The sequence below is a fragment of the Copadichromis virginalis genome, linkage group LG20 (genome assembly GCF_057382275.1).
Source record: "Copadichromis virginalis isolate Kocher_CV1m ecotype Utaka linkage group LG20, C_Virginalis_male_GT1.1, whole genome shotgun sequence".
In the NCBI taxonomy this organism is placed as follows: Eukaryota; Metazoa; Chordata; class Actinopteri; order Cichliformes; family Cichlidae; genus Copadichromis; species Copadichromis virginalis.
This window is the reverse complement of record NC_140637.1, coordinates 28829766-28846393: the sequence shown is the minus strand read 5'-3', so window position 1 is coordinate 28846393 and position 16628 is coordinate 28829766. Positions and strand designations below refer to the sequence as shown.

At 39.7% G+C, this 16628-nt stretch overlaps 1 protein-coding gene across 1 annotated transcript in view; it reads right to left on the bottom strand.

Annotated features, from left to right (window-relative positions):
* Nucleotides 1–16628, bottom strand: part of syt6a (synaptotagmin VIa) — a 121025-nt gene that overhangs the window by 57889 nt on the left and 46508 nt on the right. The window contains exon 2 of the mRNA XM_085442987.1: nt 9096–9749. Within this exon, the coding sequence (XP_085299113.1) occupies nt 9096–9749 (654 nt within the window). The remainder of the gene's footprint in view (nt 1–9095; nt 9750–16628) is intronic.

Here is a 16628-nt window from a genome sequence, read left to right as displayed (position 1 = left end):
TTTCCTCTTCTTCGTATAACTGATTACAAGAGCGAGCTGCAGGACATGAATTATCCTCTTAGTTGATAATAATGATGATGTTGAAGTCGGCCACAGGGGATGTCAGAGAAGTAAAAGAAGCATGACCATGATGAACACAAATATGATGTCATTCTGACTGCTAGTTTTACCGAGAAATCATTTTCGGTGCCATTTCACAGACTTGTGATATAAAAGGGAGACTAGAAAAGTAACAAGAAGCTGAGAGGCAACACATTAAAAAAGCTTCAAAAAATAGCTGGAAAAAGTCAGCCTTGCCATCAAGGTGATAAGCAGGCCTGGGGAAATGAATATGAACAGTATGCTTATGAAAGTGTGGAGGAGAACAAAGACACCTATCTGGAAATTACAGTTCACTTTTAAAAATGAACAATAGAACATGAACAACAGGAATTAGTGTGCGATGGGTGGAAGGATGAAGCTATCCCCTCTGGAAAAGTAATCTGAGCATGTGCAGATGACTAATATAAGTGTATTAATGCAGATAAGAAAGCACTCAGGGCTGATTTATACCTGTGGAACGAAACAGTGAAATGCTGCATAGCTCAGGATACACCGCCCTGTAAACCAGCGGTCCCCAATCCCCGGGCCACGGACCTGTGCCGGTCCATCAGTCGTTTGGTACCGGGCCACAAGAGTTGAGGCTCGGGTGTGAAATTTATGGTTTTCAGGGCTTTTATTGTTATTTTTTAAAAAATTTTTATCGTTAACTTGGTTCCCCTGGGTCTTTTCCCGTGTTATGAAAAAATCTTTGCTTGTTTGGTACCGGTACTGGCTTTACTTTGTTGTGTTTATCGACCACACCTCAAAGGCCAGTCTGTGAAAATTTATTCACAATAGAAGATAGAAAACATATCAAAAGTTTAAACTGATATTTAAGAAGTACACTGACATGAAGTCATATCTCATCTCACACTTTGTTAAATATCTTGTGACCCTTTAGTGGTACTCTAGTATCTAATAAAAAATCCCCAACAAGAAATCTGTAATGACATCAAACGTATTGATAATTTGAAGTGAGTTTCATTGTCTTTTATTCCTAACAGTGGGAGGTTTACTGCTGAACTTTTCCTTGTTCGTTTAGTGATACTCTTCCTCAAGTAAAGGATTTTCGACCAACTCCCTGAAGCTAGCTACAAGAAGATAACAGATTAAAGATAAAGAGAATCCCCGATGCTCTGGTCAAAGGTGGGCACGGTGTGGGAAATCAGCAGCTTTGCTGGTTAAAATTCTCTTGACCTATGCTTACATAAGTCCATCGCTATTAAACAGCCTCAAAGGGACCAAAAAAGGAAAACAGAACCTTTGATTACGACAAGCTTCTTTGCTCTAATTACAGATGAGGACACCACTTTGAAAGCGCAGCTCCTTGACCTCATCTTTGATCATTACTCAGGGGAAACGGTGATGTTCTTAGCATTTCTCTTGATGCTCTTTCCAGGTCAGTATTTTTATCCAAACCTAAATCCCTCTCGCTTCAACCCTGTCCTGCATGTTCAGTGTAATTTCTTACATATGCTGCAAGGTAGAAAACATCAGTTTCCAGAGAACACAAAGATGTGATACAGTGCCTGGATTTAAGTGGTCAGAGTATTTATTGCCATGATTTGTGAGTCTTTGAGTTACTGAAGTTGTTTTGGAAAATGCTTATTTAGCATCAACCTTTTGATGCTCACTAAATTTACACAGCAGTGCAAAGTAAAGTAAACCATGTAACCACAAAGAGTGCCTCATTCCCTCGTATCCAAGAAGTGACATGAACAGAAAATGTATTTTGTAAATTTTTTTTGGTTTGTTTTTATACGACTCCTTTAAAAAAAAAAACTGTAGTGCTTCAGAAATAATGATGAAGTTTCCTAACAGCCTAGGATATCATATCTATAAGCCCCAACGCCCCCAGATACAGGGCCAAAAGGCAGGAGATTGGTTAGGCGTTGGGGCTTAAGAGGTTAAGCTACTCTAACATGTAAATTCTAGCCTTAATTCTCAGACTGGTAAATTAGCATTAACTACTGTTCAGAACAGATCTGCCTCCATGGCATAGTTTTAACAAGGTGCTGAAAACATTTCTGATTTTGGTCCATATGGATTTAATAGCATCACATAGTTGCTGGAGATTTGTTGCTGCACATCCATAATGTGAATCTACTGTTCCCCCACATGACCTTTGAGGCATTTTGAGTACAGTAATCATGGTCAAGAAACCAGTTTGAGATCATCTGAGTGACATGGTGTGTTATCTTGCTGGAAGCAGCCATCAGAAGATTGTGCACAGAGATGGGCATGGTCAACAACAACACTGCGGTAGACTGCTGTGTTTAAATCATGCTCAGTTGATGCTAAGAGACCCAAAGTATATAAGAAATGATTCCCCACACCATTACATCACCAACAGTAGCCTGGACCATTGATATAAGGCATGCTTCCATGTTGTTTACACCAAATCTGACCCTACCATCCAGTGCTGCAGAAGAATTAAGACTCATCAGACCAAGCAATGTTTTCCAATCTTCTAGTGTCGAAATTTGGTGATACTGTGTGAATTGTAGCATCAGTTTCCTGTTCATAGCTGACAGGAGTAGCACCCGGTGTGGTCTTCTGTTGCTCTACCTGATCTGGCTAAAGGTTCATTCAGTGATGTTCTTCTTCATATATCAGATATTCTCCAATGATCTCGAGCATCAACAAGGCCTTTTAACTCAGAAAGCTGTTGCTCACCAAATATTTTCTCTTTTTCAGACCATTCTCTGTTATAGATCGTTGTGTGTGAAAATCACAATAGATCAGCGGTTTCTGAAGTACTACGACTGACACGAGTGGCACCAACAACCATGCCACAGTCAAAGTAGGTCTTTTCCCCACTCTGATGCTCAAATGGGACTTCAGCAGATCTTGAGCATGTTAACAAGCTGAAATGCACAGATTTGATGCTATATGATGCTGATTAGATATTTTATTAACAAGTAGTTGAACAGGGGCACCTAACAAAGTTCTAAACTGAACTTGCTAAACTAGGTTCAGGTAGGAAGTTGATGCAGACGAGTGACTTAACTGTTTGCTGTTTAAAAACAAACATCAGTCTGTCACTCTCTCACATTTTTAGAAGTCTAATCATAACAACAAAGACTCTCTGTTTCAATCGGAAACCATACAAATTGGGTGGATTTTACGTGATGCACCTGAATGCATGAGCATTCAATGTCAGGTAGAGAGTCGTGAACCACGGAACATCAGTCTGGGTTATTTGTCTATCTGCAATCTGAGAAAGCAGATCAGTATTGGCAAACTTTTCATATAAATGATTTAATTTTCTTTATTTACTATTTAATTTGGATTTGCTTGATTTTGGAACTAAATGAATGCTTTTTGCACACTGAGCCACAATCTTTACGAACAGAGAGAATCGTTTCTCCTCCAAAGCCGCCTCATTTAATTCTCTCAACACATTTACTTGCCTCTCATAGAATCGTAGCATAGCCTAAATATTCTCTTGGGGGAAGCTCTTGTGGCTCATTCACCTCTTGACCTCTCTCTTCATCCTGAAAATGTCAGAGTGCCCTGGTACAGTGTGCTCTGTTTTAAAGAGGACATAGCAGTGATCCTATTGGTCCACCTCCATTTTTTTCACCATGCAAGTTTTAGTTCTTAACACAATTTAACTGAATATCTGACAGCAGTTTGTGTATTTGTGGAATTGCATAACAAAACAGCCTTTAATCCCTGTTTGCAAACCCATCAGCAGACCCCTCTTTAAATTGTAATAAGCAGATGCGGATTTGCTCAATTTAGACATACTACAGCCCCACAAGTCAGACTTAGACAAAGTTTATAGGTGTAGAACTTCTTATTTTTTTATTTGCCTTAAATCTTTTCAATTTCCTGAGAATCCAATCTGGTTTGTGACACATGTGGATAAACGTTTAAGGAGGATTTATGTGACCCCAGTGCTTCTGGTGGATGAAGAAGGGCCTGAATACATACATAACTTCAAAAAACTGCTCAGACGTATCAGTCCAAGGTCAATCCTCATTTGGGATGCGCTCAGCACATTCTTTCTTCAAACAAACCATGAATCAAAAGCCTCCTGTCCTCTTAGGTCTCACAGATACACTGGATTTACTTATGGCCAAAAGCCCAAAAAATCTAAGTAGAGTTCAAAGGGAAGTAGGTTCAGGCTGGAGAACTGGGCTCTCCAGGGTCTGATCCTTCTGAAATAAAATTAAAATCCCCTCTGGTGTTTACCTGCGGAGATTTAATTCAGCCAGCCCTGTGAAATGATTTATGCGTCAGCAGGGAAGACCTAAAACTCTGTGTTAACATGAAAAATGCTAGAAGACGGGCTAAACAAGAGATGTTAGCAGAGTTGCATTCATGATGTGCAGGCAAGAGTGGAGAAAAGGAAAGAGCATGCAGAGGATTGGACATGCACCACTGCCTCAGTGAGAGTAAGGACAAAAATCATCATGTTATTTTCTCTGTCATACAGTGCCTACTTAAAAGATGTCATTGTTATAGAAGGATAGATTACAGTGTGTAGTTGTGTATTATAAGTGATAAGTACTGCTTACCTCCCAAATATACAGTTCATCACCAAAACTACAGTAGAAAGATCTCAAACTGTCAGCATTCCCATTGAAAACTCTGAAATCAATTTTTTACACTGGAAAAAAATATCATGTTTCTCCAGAGCTGATTTGTACTTGCTAAAACAATGTTAAATGCAGGTTTCCTTCTGAAAACACAGAGACTGTCAAAACAGAACCGATGGCATCCCAGTGAAAATACAGCCATGGATGTGTAGTTTAGTTTAGTTTAGAAAGAAGGTGAGAATATTGTGTTGATTTTGTTTGTGTGTGTGTTTTTTTTTGGTTGTTTTTTTATTTGCTTATTTGCTTTTTATTTATTTACAAATCCAAATAAACAAGCGCACAGAAGCTTAACATACAGATAAACCAGATCTGCCGATGCCACGGCTAGTAGGAAGAATTCACCTAGTTTTTTTATTTTTTAAGAATCCTGACATAGAAACATAATAATAATACATACAGAGAAAAAAGAAACAGTCATATGACCCCTTATGAGCAAGCACTCCACAGTGGGAAGAAAAAACTCCCTTTTAACAGGAAGAAACCTCCGGCAGAACCAGGCTCAGGGAGGGGAGGGGCCATCTGCTGGGACCGGTTGGGGTCCCAGCAGATGAAGGAAGACAGGATAAGACATGCAGTCAGCAAGCTAGACATGCATCTACCTTGCTGCTCTACTAGTTACATATCTCAATTGCTAAAGTAATGTTCAAGTAATCTATAAGTAATTATCTTTTGTCAACAGTGGTTACAGCTGGAATTTGTGTAACTGGGTGATAACAGGTCAGAAACTGAGGGTAATAATGTGAAAACAAACACAGAATAACGTTGTTGACATGAAGTGGAATTAATTCCTGCATTATTAAACAGGAATTTCCATATATGTTCAAAACATCAGCCAATATTACCTTATTATTATGACATAACTACTACAAATTAGTATATAAATCATATTGAGAATTATATATATATATATATATATATATATATTATATATATATATTATATATATATATATTAATTATATAATTACTAATTATAATTATATTATTACTAATTGCTCATTAGGAATTAGTAGTTTCTTTTTACATTATTACCCCAAATTTCTGACCTGTTATTACCCAAATACATATATTTCAATGTAAGATTATTCAGCTATTATTATTAATTAAAAGTTAATAACTTACTATTTCTGTATAACCTCCTTCTTCCTATCTCATTGCCCTGCTATTGCTATGTTATTACTGAGCTGTAATAGAAAGTTCTACTAAATATTCACAGTTTGATTTCACATTCCCCAGGGATCAATGAATAGCTGACCTTTTTTTTTCTCAAATGTACCCTTTAAGTCTTTACAAGGCTCTTTATGAAAATTAAATCATCATGGATCATTTAATAAGTCAGCCTAAGTTACAGTTTTCAACCAGCTCATTAGCTTAATTAGCCAAGTAGATGTCACTGATCAAATTCTGACCCTAAAATTAAAACACATAGAAATTATGTTGACAGCACTCAGTTATGCAATGCAACACTCGTAATATTGCAAAGCAGAACCAAGAAAAAGACACATCTCAGCTAAACCTTTCTCAAAATTATTAATATCTTTGTTTCATAAGTCTGCCATTATTATTGCTGTAAATTGCAATGTGTGACAAAAAGGAATAGAACAGTTGACAAAGGTTTGTGGAACAACCTGCCAGCTGAAGAGTACCCAAAGGTATAAAGGAATCAGTGCTTAGTACTAAAGCTGATAAAGGTTAAGCACCGAGGCTCTTTGCAGAGTCGCAGAGGGAAATATTAATAATAATAATACATTTTATTTAAATAGCGCCTTTCAAAGCACCCAAGGACACTGTACAACAGATAAAAACTGGAAATATACACAATGGTAAAAATAGAAGATAAAAGTTAAAACATACAGAAATTTAAGAATAGGCAATTTTAAACAGATGAGTTTTGAGGGTGGACTTAAAAAGAGAGAATGAACTAATATTTCTGAGGTCCGGGGGTAGGGAATTCCAAAGTCGAGGGGCAGAGCAGCTAAAGGCCCTCCCTCCCATTGTGATCAGACGAGCAGAGGGAACAGAGAGAGAAAGAGAAGATGAAGATCTGAGGCAGCGGGATGGGAGCTTCATCTGTAATAAGTCAGAGAGGTACGGTGGAGAGAGAGAATGAATAGCCTTGAATGTATACAGAATTATTTTAAAATGGATGCGAAATTTGACCGGGAGCCAGTGAAGTTGCTTCAGGATTGGGGAGATGTGGTGGGTAGAAGAAGTCCTAGTAATAATACGGGCAGCAGAGTTCTGGACACGTTGGAGCTTGTTGATAGATTTTTGTGTGAGGCCAAATAATAATGAGTTGCAGTAGTCAATTCTAGAGATAACAAGATTATGGATGAGAATGGCAGTGGCGTGAGGTGTGAGGAAGGGGCGGAGGCGATTAATGTTACGGAGTTGGAAATATGCTGCACGTGTAATATTATTGATATGTGAGTTAAAGGATAATGTGCTATCGAGAATGACACCCAAGCTTTTCACAGAGGGAGAGATAGGGACCAGCGAGTTATTGATGGTGAGAGAGAAATTGTTAATTCTGGATAGCAGTCGTTTAGTGCCAACCAGAAGAAGTTCCGATTTATTGCTGTTGAGTTTAAGAAAGTTGGAGGAGAACCAAGAATTAAGTTCAGCTAGACAGAGGATGAGGGAGGGTGGAGGAAGAGTAGAGTCAGGTTTGGTAGAGAGATAGAGCTGGGTGTCATCGGCGTAGCAGTGGAACTGAATATTATATTTACGAAAAATATGTCCGAGTGGAAGAAGGTAGATGATGAAAAGAAGGGGCCCGAGGACAGATCCCTGGGGCACCCCAGTGGATAAAGGAGAAAGCTGAGAAGTGAAGGATTTTAATTGAATGAACTGAGTGCGGTCAGATAGGTATGATTTAAACCAGGCTAGTGGAGTGTGAGAGAGACCAATAGAAGCTAATCTGCTAAGGAGAATGGGATGAGAGATGGTGTCAAAAGCTGCACTCAGATCAAGAAGGATAAGGATGGAGAGGAGACCAGAATCAGCTGCTATAAGAAGGTCGTTTGTTATTTTTATAAGAGCAGTTTCAGTGCTATGTAGAGGACGAAAGCCAGACTGGAACTGTTCATAAAGGTTATTATCAGTTAGGTGAAGATGGACTTGTGAAGCAACTATTTTTTCAAGGATTTTTGAGAGAAATGGTAGATTGGAGATAGGACGAAAATTATTAAAGTTGTTGGGATCTAGACCAGTTTTTTTCAGAATTGGGGTAATAGCAGCAACTTTGAAGGAAGCAGGAACAGTTCCAGTGGTGAGTGAAGAGTGAATAATAGCAGATATGAGGGGAAGGAGAGGGAGTAAGCAGGCTTTGACGAGGACAGTGGGGATAGGATCGAGCTGGCAGGTAGAAGGCTTTGATTTATGGATGAGATCAGCAATATCAACTAAGGATGGAAGTTGAAAAACAGAGAGGAAGTGAGAAGGGGGAGAAGTTAGGACAGAGAAGCTACATTGAGCATTAGGGTCCAGGTCTAAGTGTATTTTATGAATTTTATCAATAAAGAATAGCATTAGAGCATCACAGAAGTTAGATGAATAGAGATGAGCAGGGAGAGAATCAGGTGGCCTGTTAAAAGAGTTGAATAGTGAGAAAAGGGTCTTGGTAGAGTTCTCACTTGAGTAGACAATAGCAGAGTAATAAGCAGATTTGGTTTGACTAATACATTCCTGGTAAAACAGAACGTGGTTATTAAACATATCCTTATGAATAGTAAGGCCAGTTTTCTTATAGAGACGTTCAAGCTGTCGGCCTTTAGCTTTCAGTAGCCGGAGTTCAGGGGTGTACCAGGGTGCAGAGCGAGAAAAAAGTACAGTTCTGGTTTTTTGTGGAGCCAGGGAATTTAAAATACTACTAAGGCTATGATTATAAAAAAGTACCAGGTCCTCTTGAATAGCTAAGTTGTTAGAAGACAAGCAGCTAGAAAAAGCAGAGGAAAGGATATCAAGATTTATATTCTTGATATTCCGGAAAGAGATAATACGGGGATTGTTAATTACAGAGAGGGTCATGTGAACATTAAAGGAGAGAAGTAGATGATCCGAAATTAGCAGTTCGTCAGCTGTACAGATGGAGGGGGTAAGTCCAGAACAGCAGACTAGGTCCAAAGTGTGGCCCTTAATGTGGGTAGGGAAGTTTATGTATTGTTTAAGGCTGAAGCTATCAAGGCAGGATAGAAGGTCCTTGGTAAGAGGATGGTCGCAGTTATCCACGTGAACGTTAAAGTCACCCAGCAATATTATATTAGGGGAGACAGTAGCTAGATTGGTCAGCAGATCGGCAAAGTCACTGATAAAAACAGAATTAAATTTTGGGGGGCGGTAGATGACAGCTATTACAGTTGGGGTAGGTCCTGAAAGTTGACAAACAACAGATTCAAAGGAGCTGTACGTAGGGGCGGACAGCGGCGAGACTTTCCAGTTCTCGCGATAGATTATCGCGAGGCCACCACCACGGCCGGACTCGCGAGGTTGGCAGGTGTAAACAAACCCCGGGGGGGTGGAGTCGTTGAGTTGCGAAAAGTCATTGGGCTGTTGCCATGTCTCAGTCAAGCAGAAAAAGTCAAACTTACGGTCTGTTAGGAGATCCTGGATGAGATGTCCTTTGTTCGTAAGCGAACGGATATTAAGCAGGCCGAAGTTGACAGAAATACTGTCGGACTGGATGAGAGTGTTAGCCGACCTAGGCAGACCAGTCAGAACATTGTGGTCAATAGACCTGCAGGGGTTCCGTTGAGAGCGACCAGAGGTGGACCAGAAGGACTGAATTGGTTTGGAATTATCCTGATGGAAATACCGACGGGAGCCTCGATGTACGTACTTTCGACGAGGGAGGAAGGCAATGTCCGTGTGGAAATGAAGAGCAGCCAGCGGCGGAGCAGCTAAAGAGAAGCGGAGCCGGAGGAGCTCATCAGCTGTATATTGATGAAGTCCAGTGCCGAGTCGGTAGATCGATGACATAAGGATCCAGACCCACACTGAGAGTACATAGATCCTGAAAGGCCACATCATGGACAGGAACAGCCGGGTAGGGACACCGGTGGGCCTTAGAAACAGGAGTAGGACAGAAGTCCAGAAGTCCAGAGTCCAGTAGCGTTAACGTTTAGCGATAGTGGTGAGTGGCGGCCGGTGAGTAGCGGCAGCCAGTCGCGCCAGCGTTCACTCAACCGGAAATATTGCTCCCCGATCAAGTCAGGAGAGGCAGTATTTCAAGACTTCTCCTTCTAGTTGTCTGAGGAGTCCATGGAGACTCTGTATTTCCTTCCTTACTGACTTACTCCACTCTGAATGCAGGGCAGCTCCTCAGCTCTGACACTTTCTGTCTTCAGTCTTTCTCAAAATACCGCCAAGACTTTATCTGCACGTATACCTCCATATTTAATGTGTAATCTTTGCATTGTATTACATGATGAACACAACCTCATTAACATGCAGAGCCTGTTGGTACGCAGAGCCCACTCGCTGTGATGGATATTTTTAGAGAGCAGTGGACCCACAGTGGATTTACGTGAAGAGTATCCTTGAAAAGGCGATTCAGTCACTGTCAGCGCTATGATAATGTTAGAGAAAAAAAAACTTGTCCCCACTTTGAGAAATCTGCTACAAGCTGAACTGTAGACTGTGTTAAACTTGTTGATGACTTTAGTACCGTCACAAGTAATCAATCACATCGTTTTTGCTGTGAACTACTGAATGTTTTAATCAGCCAAATTCAAAGTAATGCAAAGGTAAAGACTCTTCACTGCTATATCACCACCAGAGCCAAACATGGCACACACTGAACCAACAGTAAGACTGGGTTTTTTCCACTGGTAAACAACAAGCTGCCAAGTAGAGGGAGGGAAACAGAATCTGTGCAAATGTGCAAATGTGTCTGGGATTTTCTAAAGGAACAATAAAACACGGCTAATAATTAACAGCAGCAGATTGCTTGTTTGAGGCTAAATAACTTATTTAATTGAACTTGCAAGACTAATGAGTTTTGTTGCAACAAACCAATCTAAGCATTTTATGAAGTTACTTTCTAATGTGTTACCTGTACATTAGGAACAACAGGGCCAGTAAAATATGGCAAAAATATAGCACTGCAAAGGCTTTTACATTATGCCACATTAAGAGCAGAAGATTGCTTGTTTGAAACTAAATAATTTATTTGTTAACTTGTAAGACTAATGGCTTTTGTTGCAACAAAGTAATCCAAGTATTTTATAAAGTTACTTTTTAATGTAGTTTCATGAAATGCTGCAACACTGGAAATGGATCCACAGAAAGCAGCCTGCTCAAAAGCTGAAATGCTGCATTTATATGTAAGCGATGATCATTTCCTGTGGTGAACCCAATATTCACTCACTAGTTCCCTTCATTTCTGTTTTTTAACATCTTTAACTCTTTTGTTTTGGATCAGTGTTTCACTTTTAGAAACCCAATTTCCAATCCTGCTCTAAACCAAGTGTCAAACTAATGACCTTAAGCATACGCTTAAACACCCAAATCCCAATGGCAAGTACTGGTTATTCATTCTGCTATTTAAGATTGCTTTTCTCTTTTTATGCAGAAACCAGCAATTCATAAGATTGCATGACACAAGTGATCATTCCCTGTCATTTGAAAGTCAGATTTCATGTAGGTTACTGGTGGTGCAGTGGTTAGCACAAGTGCCTCACAGCAAAAGTGCGACATGTTTTAGCCAACCAGCATCGGCCAGCTGGGGCCTTTCTCTTTTCAGTTTGTTCTTTCCAAGTGCTCTAGTCCAGTGACACAAATGTGAGGTTAAGTTTAAATGCTGCAAAAATGGGTGATTGCACTGTGTATTAGCTTCATGATGAACCGGTGGCATATCCTCTTGCCCCCTTTAGAGCTGGTAAAGGCTCCAACCTCTCCCACTACACTGAATCGGATAAGCAGTTCAGAAAATGAATGGATGGTTTGATGTAGGTTAATGATAACTGCATCCCAGTAATTTAAAACTCCCATCCCATAGAGGTGGTGAGGAAAGATTTATTTTATGTATAGTAATTGGAAAGGATTGTCATCTGATGGCATAAGGAGTGATGGGACTGTTAAAGATGGAAGTTGAATTAGCAGTTTGTGTTTAGTTTGTTGTTTTAGTGCACATGTGATATTATTTTCAGTGTTTCTCTGACTGAGAGTTGTGTATGTTTAGCTAGTAATGGACCACCATGACTGAAGCTGCCGTTGCAATTAAAGACCTGTGATGAGTGGGCCAATAATTCAAGCGCCCGTATCTGTGCCTGCTGGGTGTGTGTATAAACAAATGTGTCTGCTAACACACACACCGTATCAGCTTTATGTGTCTATTATTAATGCAATGCGACAGAACAAAACAAGCCAATCTGAAGCAATAACAAACAAAATGAAAGCAAATGACAATGTGTAAAAACTAAAAAAAACAAGCATTAGACAGGACAGAAGACATTGATATCAGCAGTGAAGTGTTTACAAAACAGTTGGCATAAATATGCTATGTCGTTATCTGTGAAGAAAAGAAGGGAAAACAGAATTGTAGTCAGTTTGGTGAGTTTATAAGTAGGATGTTTGAGTACTGAAGGCAGCATGAGGGGATTTACTGGCTTTGCTGTGTGGTCTGCGGGCACTTTGGCACAGCATAAAAAGCATCAGTGTGCTTATATACAAGAAGATTTATCTTCAGCATTATTCATCCGATCATCAAAAAACAAAACGAAACCCTGTCTTTTAAAATTTGTTTCTTCGAATCAGGTTGTGGTTTAATTTTTTAAAAGACTCAAAAGATCATTGTTGGAAGGACTGCTGAGTAGAATTTCCCTTACATACCCTCAGATATACCTGCCATTTCTGCTACACTGAAGCGAGTATGATGTGATGTGATATGGATCCAGCAGTACAAACGCTGGTTTGCGCCGCAGGCTCCAAACCTTGACAATTCCCTCCGGCCTTGCTGTTACATTTAAATGACATGGTGTGTCTGTCACGGCGGGGTGCGCCGATGTGTGCGGAAACAGGACCCAAAAGCAGATGATGACGAGGAATAGTAATGATTAACAGAAAAGTGAACCTTTATTGCGATGACGGCAGGAAATGAACCAAGAGACCAAAGCAAACAGGCAAAACACTAAGAAACAAAACACTAAAGGTACTAAGACCAAAAACTATAACTATGACTGAGGTGGAAAATAAACAGGCTAAGACTATGACTATGACTATGACTGTAACTCTGGTGAGATAAACAGACGAACTGACAATGGCATGAAGAAAACAAAAGGCTTAAATACAGACATGAGGTGATTAGGGGAAGTGGCGACACATGGGGGAAAACAGCTGACAGACATAAACCTAATGACAGGACCAGGAGAGGAAAGCTAAATACAATGAACAAAGAACACATGACATTATCAGAATAAAACAGGAAATGACAACACAACTTAACAGACCTAATACGTGATGAAATAAATAGAAAACCCCAAAACATAGAAAACCCAGGAACAATAACTGCCTAAACTAAAGGCAAATAGGAAATAACACAAACTAATAACATATCAAAAAATACAAAGAAAACTCAGAGTACTGGGTCGGAGACCCAGCCTGTGACAGTGTCGCAGTCTCATGTAGATGAATCTGCGTCCATGTGACAGACATCACATGTTACTGTCAGGGGTAATGCTTAATAATGATGCTCTACGCTAGTTATGCTCATCTTCCGTCTTCATCAGACTTAGCTCATTGAATGCATCAGTGAGCGTGTTTGGTCAGTAACAGCCAATGACGGGTGATTAGTTACCACACTGGTGACACAGGCTGCCGCTTCACCGTCATGTCACACACGTGTGGTACGTTCCCAGCATATCTAATGCTGTTCTTAATTACACACTTGGCTGGGGATTAGCTTGTCATAGAAGGGGTTATGCTCTACCGGGGGAAAAATTACCATCTGTAAAATATATTTACAGAGTGAAATTTCCATAAATGACCCCCAGGTCATCACTGATAGCTTGTAAAATCAGGTGTCTCACTTCTGTAATACTCAACACTTTTAACCTGTTTCATATTACAACACTGGTATACTTAATTGTTATCTAAGAGAGAATAATTAATATAATATTACCAGTGTCCATGTAATCAACTATTTTATAGTATCTATGACACCTTTCCTGGGAAGCAATTATGGACTTTATGTAAAACATGGCCATAGTCAGTGTCCCTGTGACATGAGAGATGTGATGGCAGAGATGAAGGGCCCTTAAATTTCTTCTTGTATCCTTTTTTACTTTACACCAGTTGATTAGTGCAGTATCTTTATAGTGCAAGCTATGAATAAATCTGGGAATAAATACTGTGAATCTTCAACTTGAAGGTGACAACTAAGCAAAGCAACTGACTAAAGCGGATGAGGAAAGACTCTTTATGGGGTTACACCCCATTTCAGTTGAACACCTCGCAGCACAGCCTTCATTGCATAACAGAATCGGTCTCGAGAAGAGCTGCAAAGCCTGCCTACGTAGTCATACCTCCTCCCATTCCAGGAAATAAACTGTAAGTACTAAATCAACTTACAGCAACTCAAAAATGCTTAAAATCAACAGATCCTCCAAGTATTAGCAAGATGTTACTGTAAAAAAGAGTCCAGAGGGACCTGGAATGTTTTGGTTGTTCTTCTTTTCAAACCACAGGCCAAGTGACAAGAGCATAAATTAAACAAATCAACAAAGTACTTCTTCAGACTCTTACATCTTTAATCACAGTTTCATTAAAACATCATGTAACAGGTTAAAATTCATCAACTAATCAAGCATATCATTTTAATTTCACAGCTAAAAGCATGACCGAACAGACCAACAATACTGTAGCATGTACAGTAGTAGCACTTGCTGATTAGCACCTTTGGTACTTCAAAAGTACCAACAGCTCTATCAGCAGTTCCAGTTCAGTTACTCAAATTAGGGGATGTTAGGCCTAAGACAGCATGATTAGCTATTACAGACAGTGTCTGCTGACCATCTGTTTTCCGCATATCCAGGGCTGCAGCCTAAGCAGAGGATCCCAAACCTCCTTCGTCCCAGCCACTTCCTCCAGCTTGTCCAGGGGAACACCAAGGCGTTCCCAAGCCAGCCAAAAGATACAGTGGTGTGAAAAACTAATTGCCCCTTTTGTTAAATCATAAATTAACTCTCATTAAAAGTGTTTGTTTTTTTTTGGAAAACTGAGTTCAGCTACACTGAACATACTCAGGCCTGATTACTGGTAGACCTCTTGAATCAAGGAATCACTTAAATAGAATCTGTCTGACAAAGTGAAGCAGGCTAAAAGAACTCAAAAAGCAACACATCATGCCACGAGCTAAAGAAACACCTGAGAAATAAAGATGTCACTGACATCTAAAAGTCTGGAAAGGGTTACAAAGCCATTTCTGAGGTTTTGGGACTGCAGTGAACCACACTGAGAGCCACATACACACATGGAGAAAACTTGGAACAATGACGAGCCTTCCCAGGAGTGACCGGGCGACCAGAATTACTCTAAGAACAAAAGAACCCAGAACAACAAGAGATTTCAAGTAGAAAACCTCTGCTGACCACAAAGGCTCATCTCACATTTACCAAAAACCATCTTGATGATACCTCTTCCTCTACAGAAGAGATGTCCACAGAGTCCCACAGGCTGACCTATTTTGAACGTACTTGTAAACATGTAGTTCGTGTTGTACTTTTTAACAGGGCAGTCTTTTCGTAACTGATTGTAAAATCATGACATCGATTTTAGAGTGAGCCTCTTGTGGCCATTTGAGGAACTGCATTGTCACTTACATATTCATTTCTATAAACAGACATCTGCATATGAATGTACGCAAGTATTAAAGAATATGTTTGCAGGACTGGAAGCTTTTCTTTTTTCTGTATATTGATTCCTGCTGACCAGTCACATTCAAGGAGCCTTTGATTTGATCCATGTAACATGTAGCATTTGAAAAGCATTTTGCTGAAATGCAGTCTCAGTTCACTATTAAATTAGTCTGTGGAAGAAAATGAGAATTGCAGCACATTTTCATCCATTGCTGTTATGTACTGTAAGTATTAGAAGTAGAGTACATCGAGATGAATATACGTTGGCACAGTCAGGCGCACAACAAACCCCAAGAAACAGCACTGGGCTGTGAAATGATTTTTTTTTTACATATGGCTGCACAAGGTAGACTACTAGTGAAACTGGGATTCATGTTGCCCAAAAAGTAATCGGAGCACCTATAAACCAAAAATACATTTTTTTCACTAGTTTCTTATTCATGAAACAAACAACCTGCATTAGGCTAGATACATTTTTATGACACTTATACTGGGAATGCTTCACTTTACATTAAAAAAGAAAAATTCTTTGCCTAATATTAATATTTGTTTGATGATCTGAAACATGCAAAAGAGAAAAATTAGTGATGAGTGATATTAAGCTTATTTTAAAGGTCTGTATTTTATACTTCTATCTATCCATCCATCCATTCGCTTCCGCTTATCCTTTTCAGGGTCGCGGGGGGCGCTGGAGCCTATCCCAGCTGTCATAGGGCGAGAGGCGGGGTACACCCTGGACAGGTCGCCAGTCTGTCTACTTCTATCTAAAACTTTAAAAATGCATCTCAGAAGTTGGGACTCACCTGTTTGAGCTTCTGTCAGAATTATTTATTTCTCCGAAAAGTTTCCTTTTCTCTATTTGCATTTCCACACATTTGTTATTACCCTGTTTTCTGGGAGAACCTTCCAGCTCTGCCTCAAAACTAATCCATTTCAAGTAATTTTGTCATACAATATAATCTATATGTGGGCATTTCATACTGCATCTGCCAAATAAATGAGTTATGCAGATTTAATGGATGCATGTGTTGATGAATAATGAAACAAGGCCCCTAGAGCATGTGTATCTACTTTGTTATTTGGCTGTA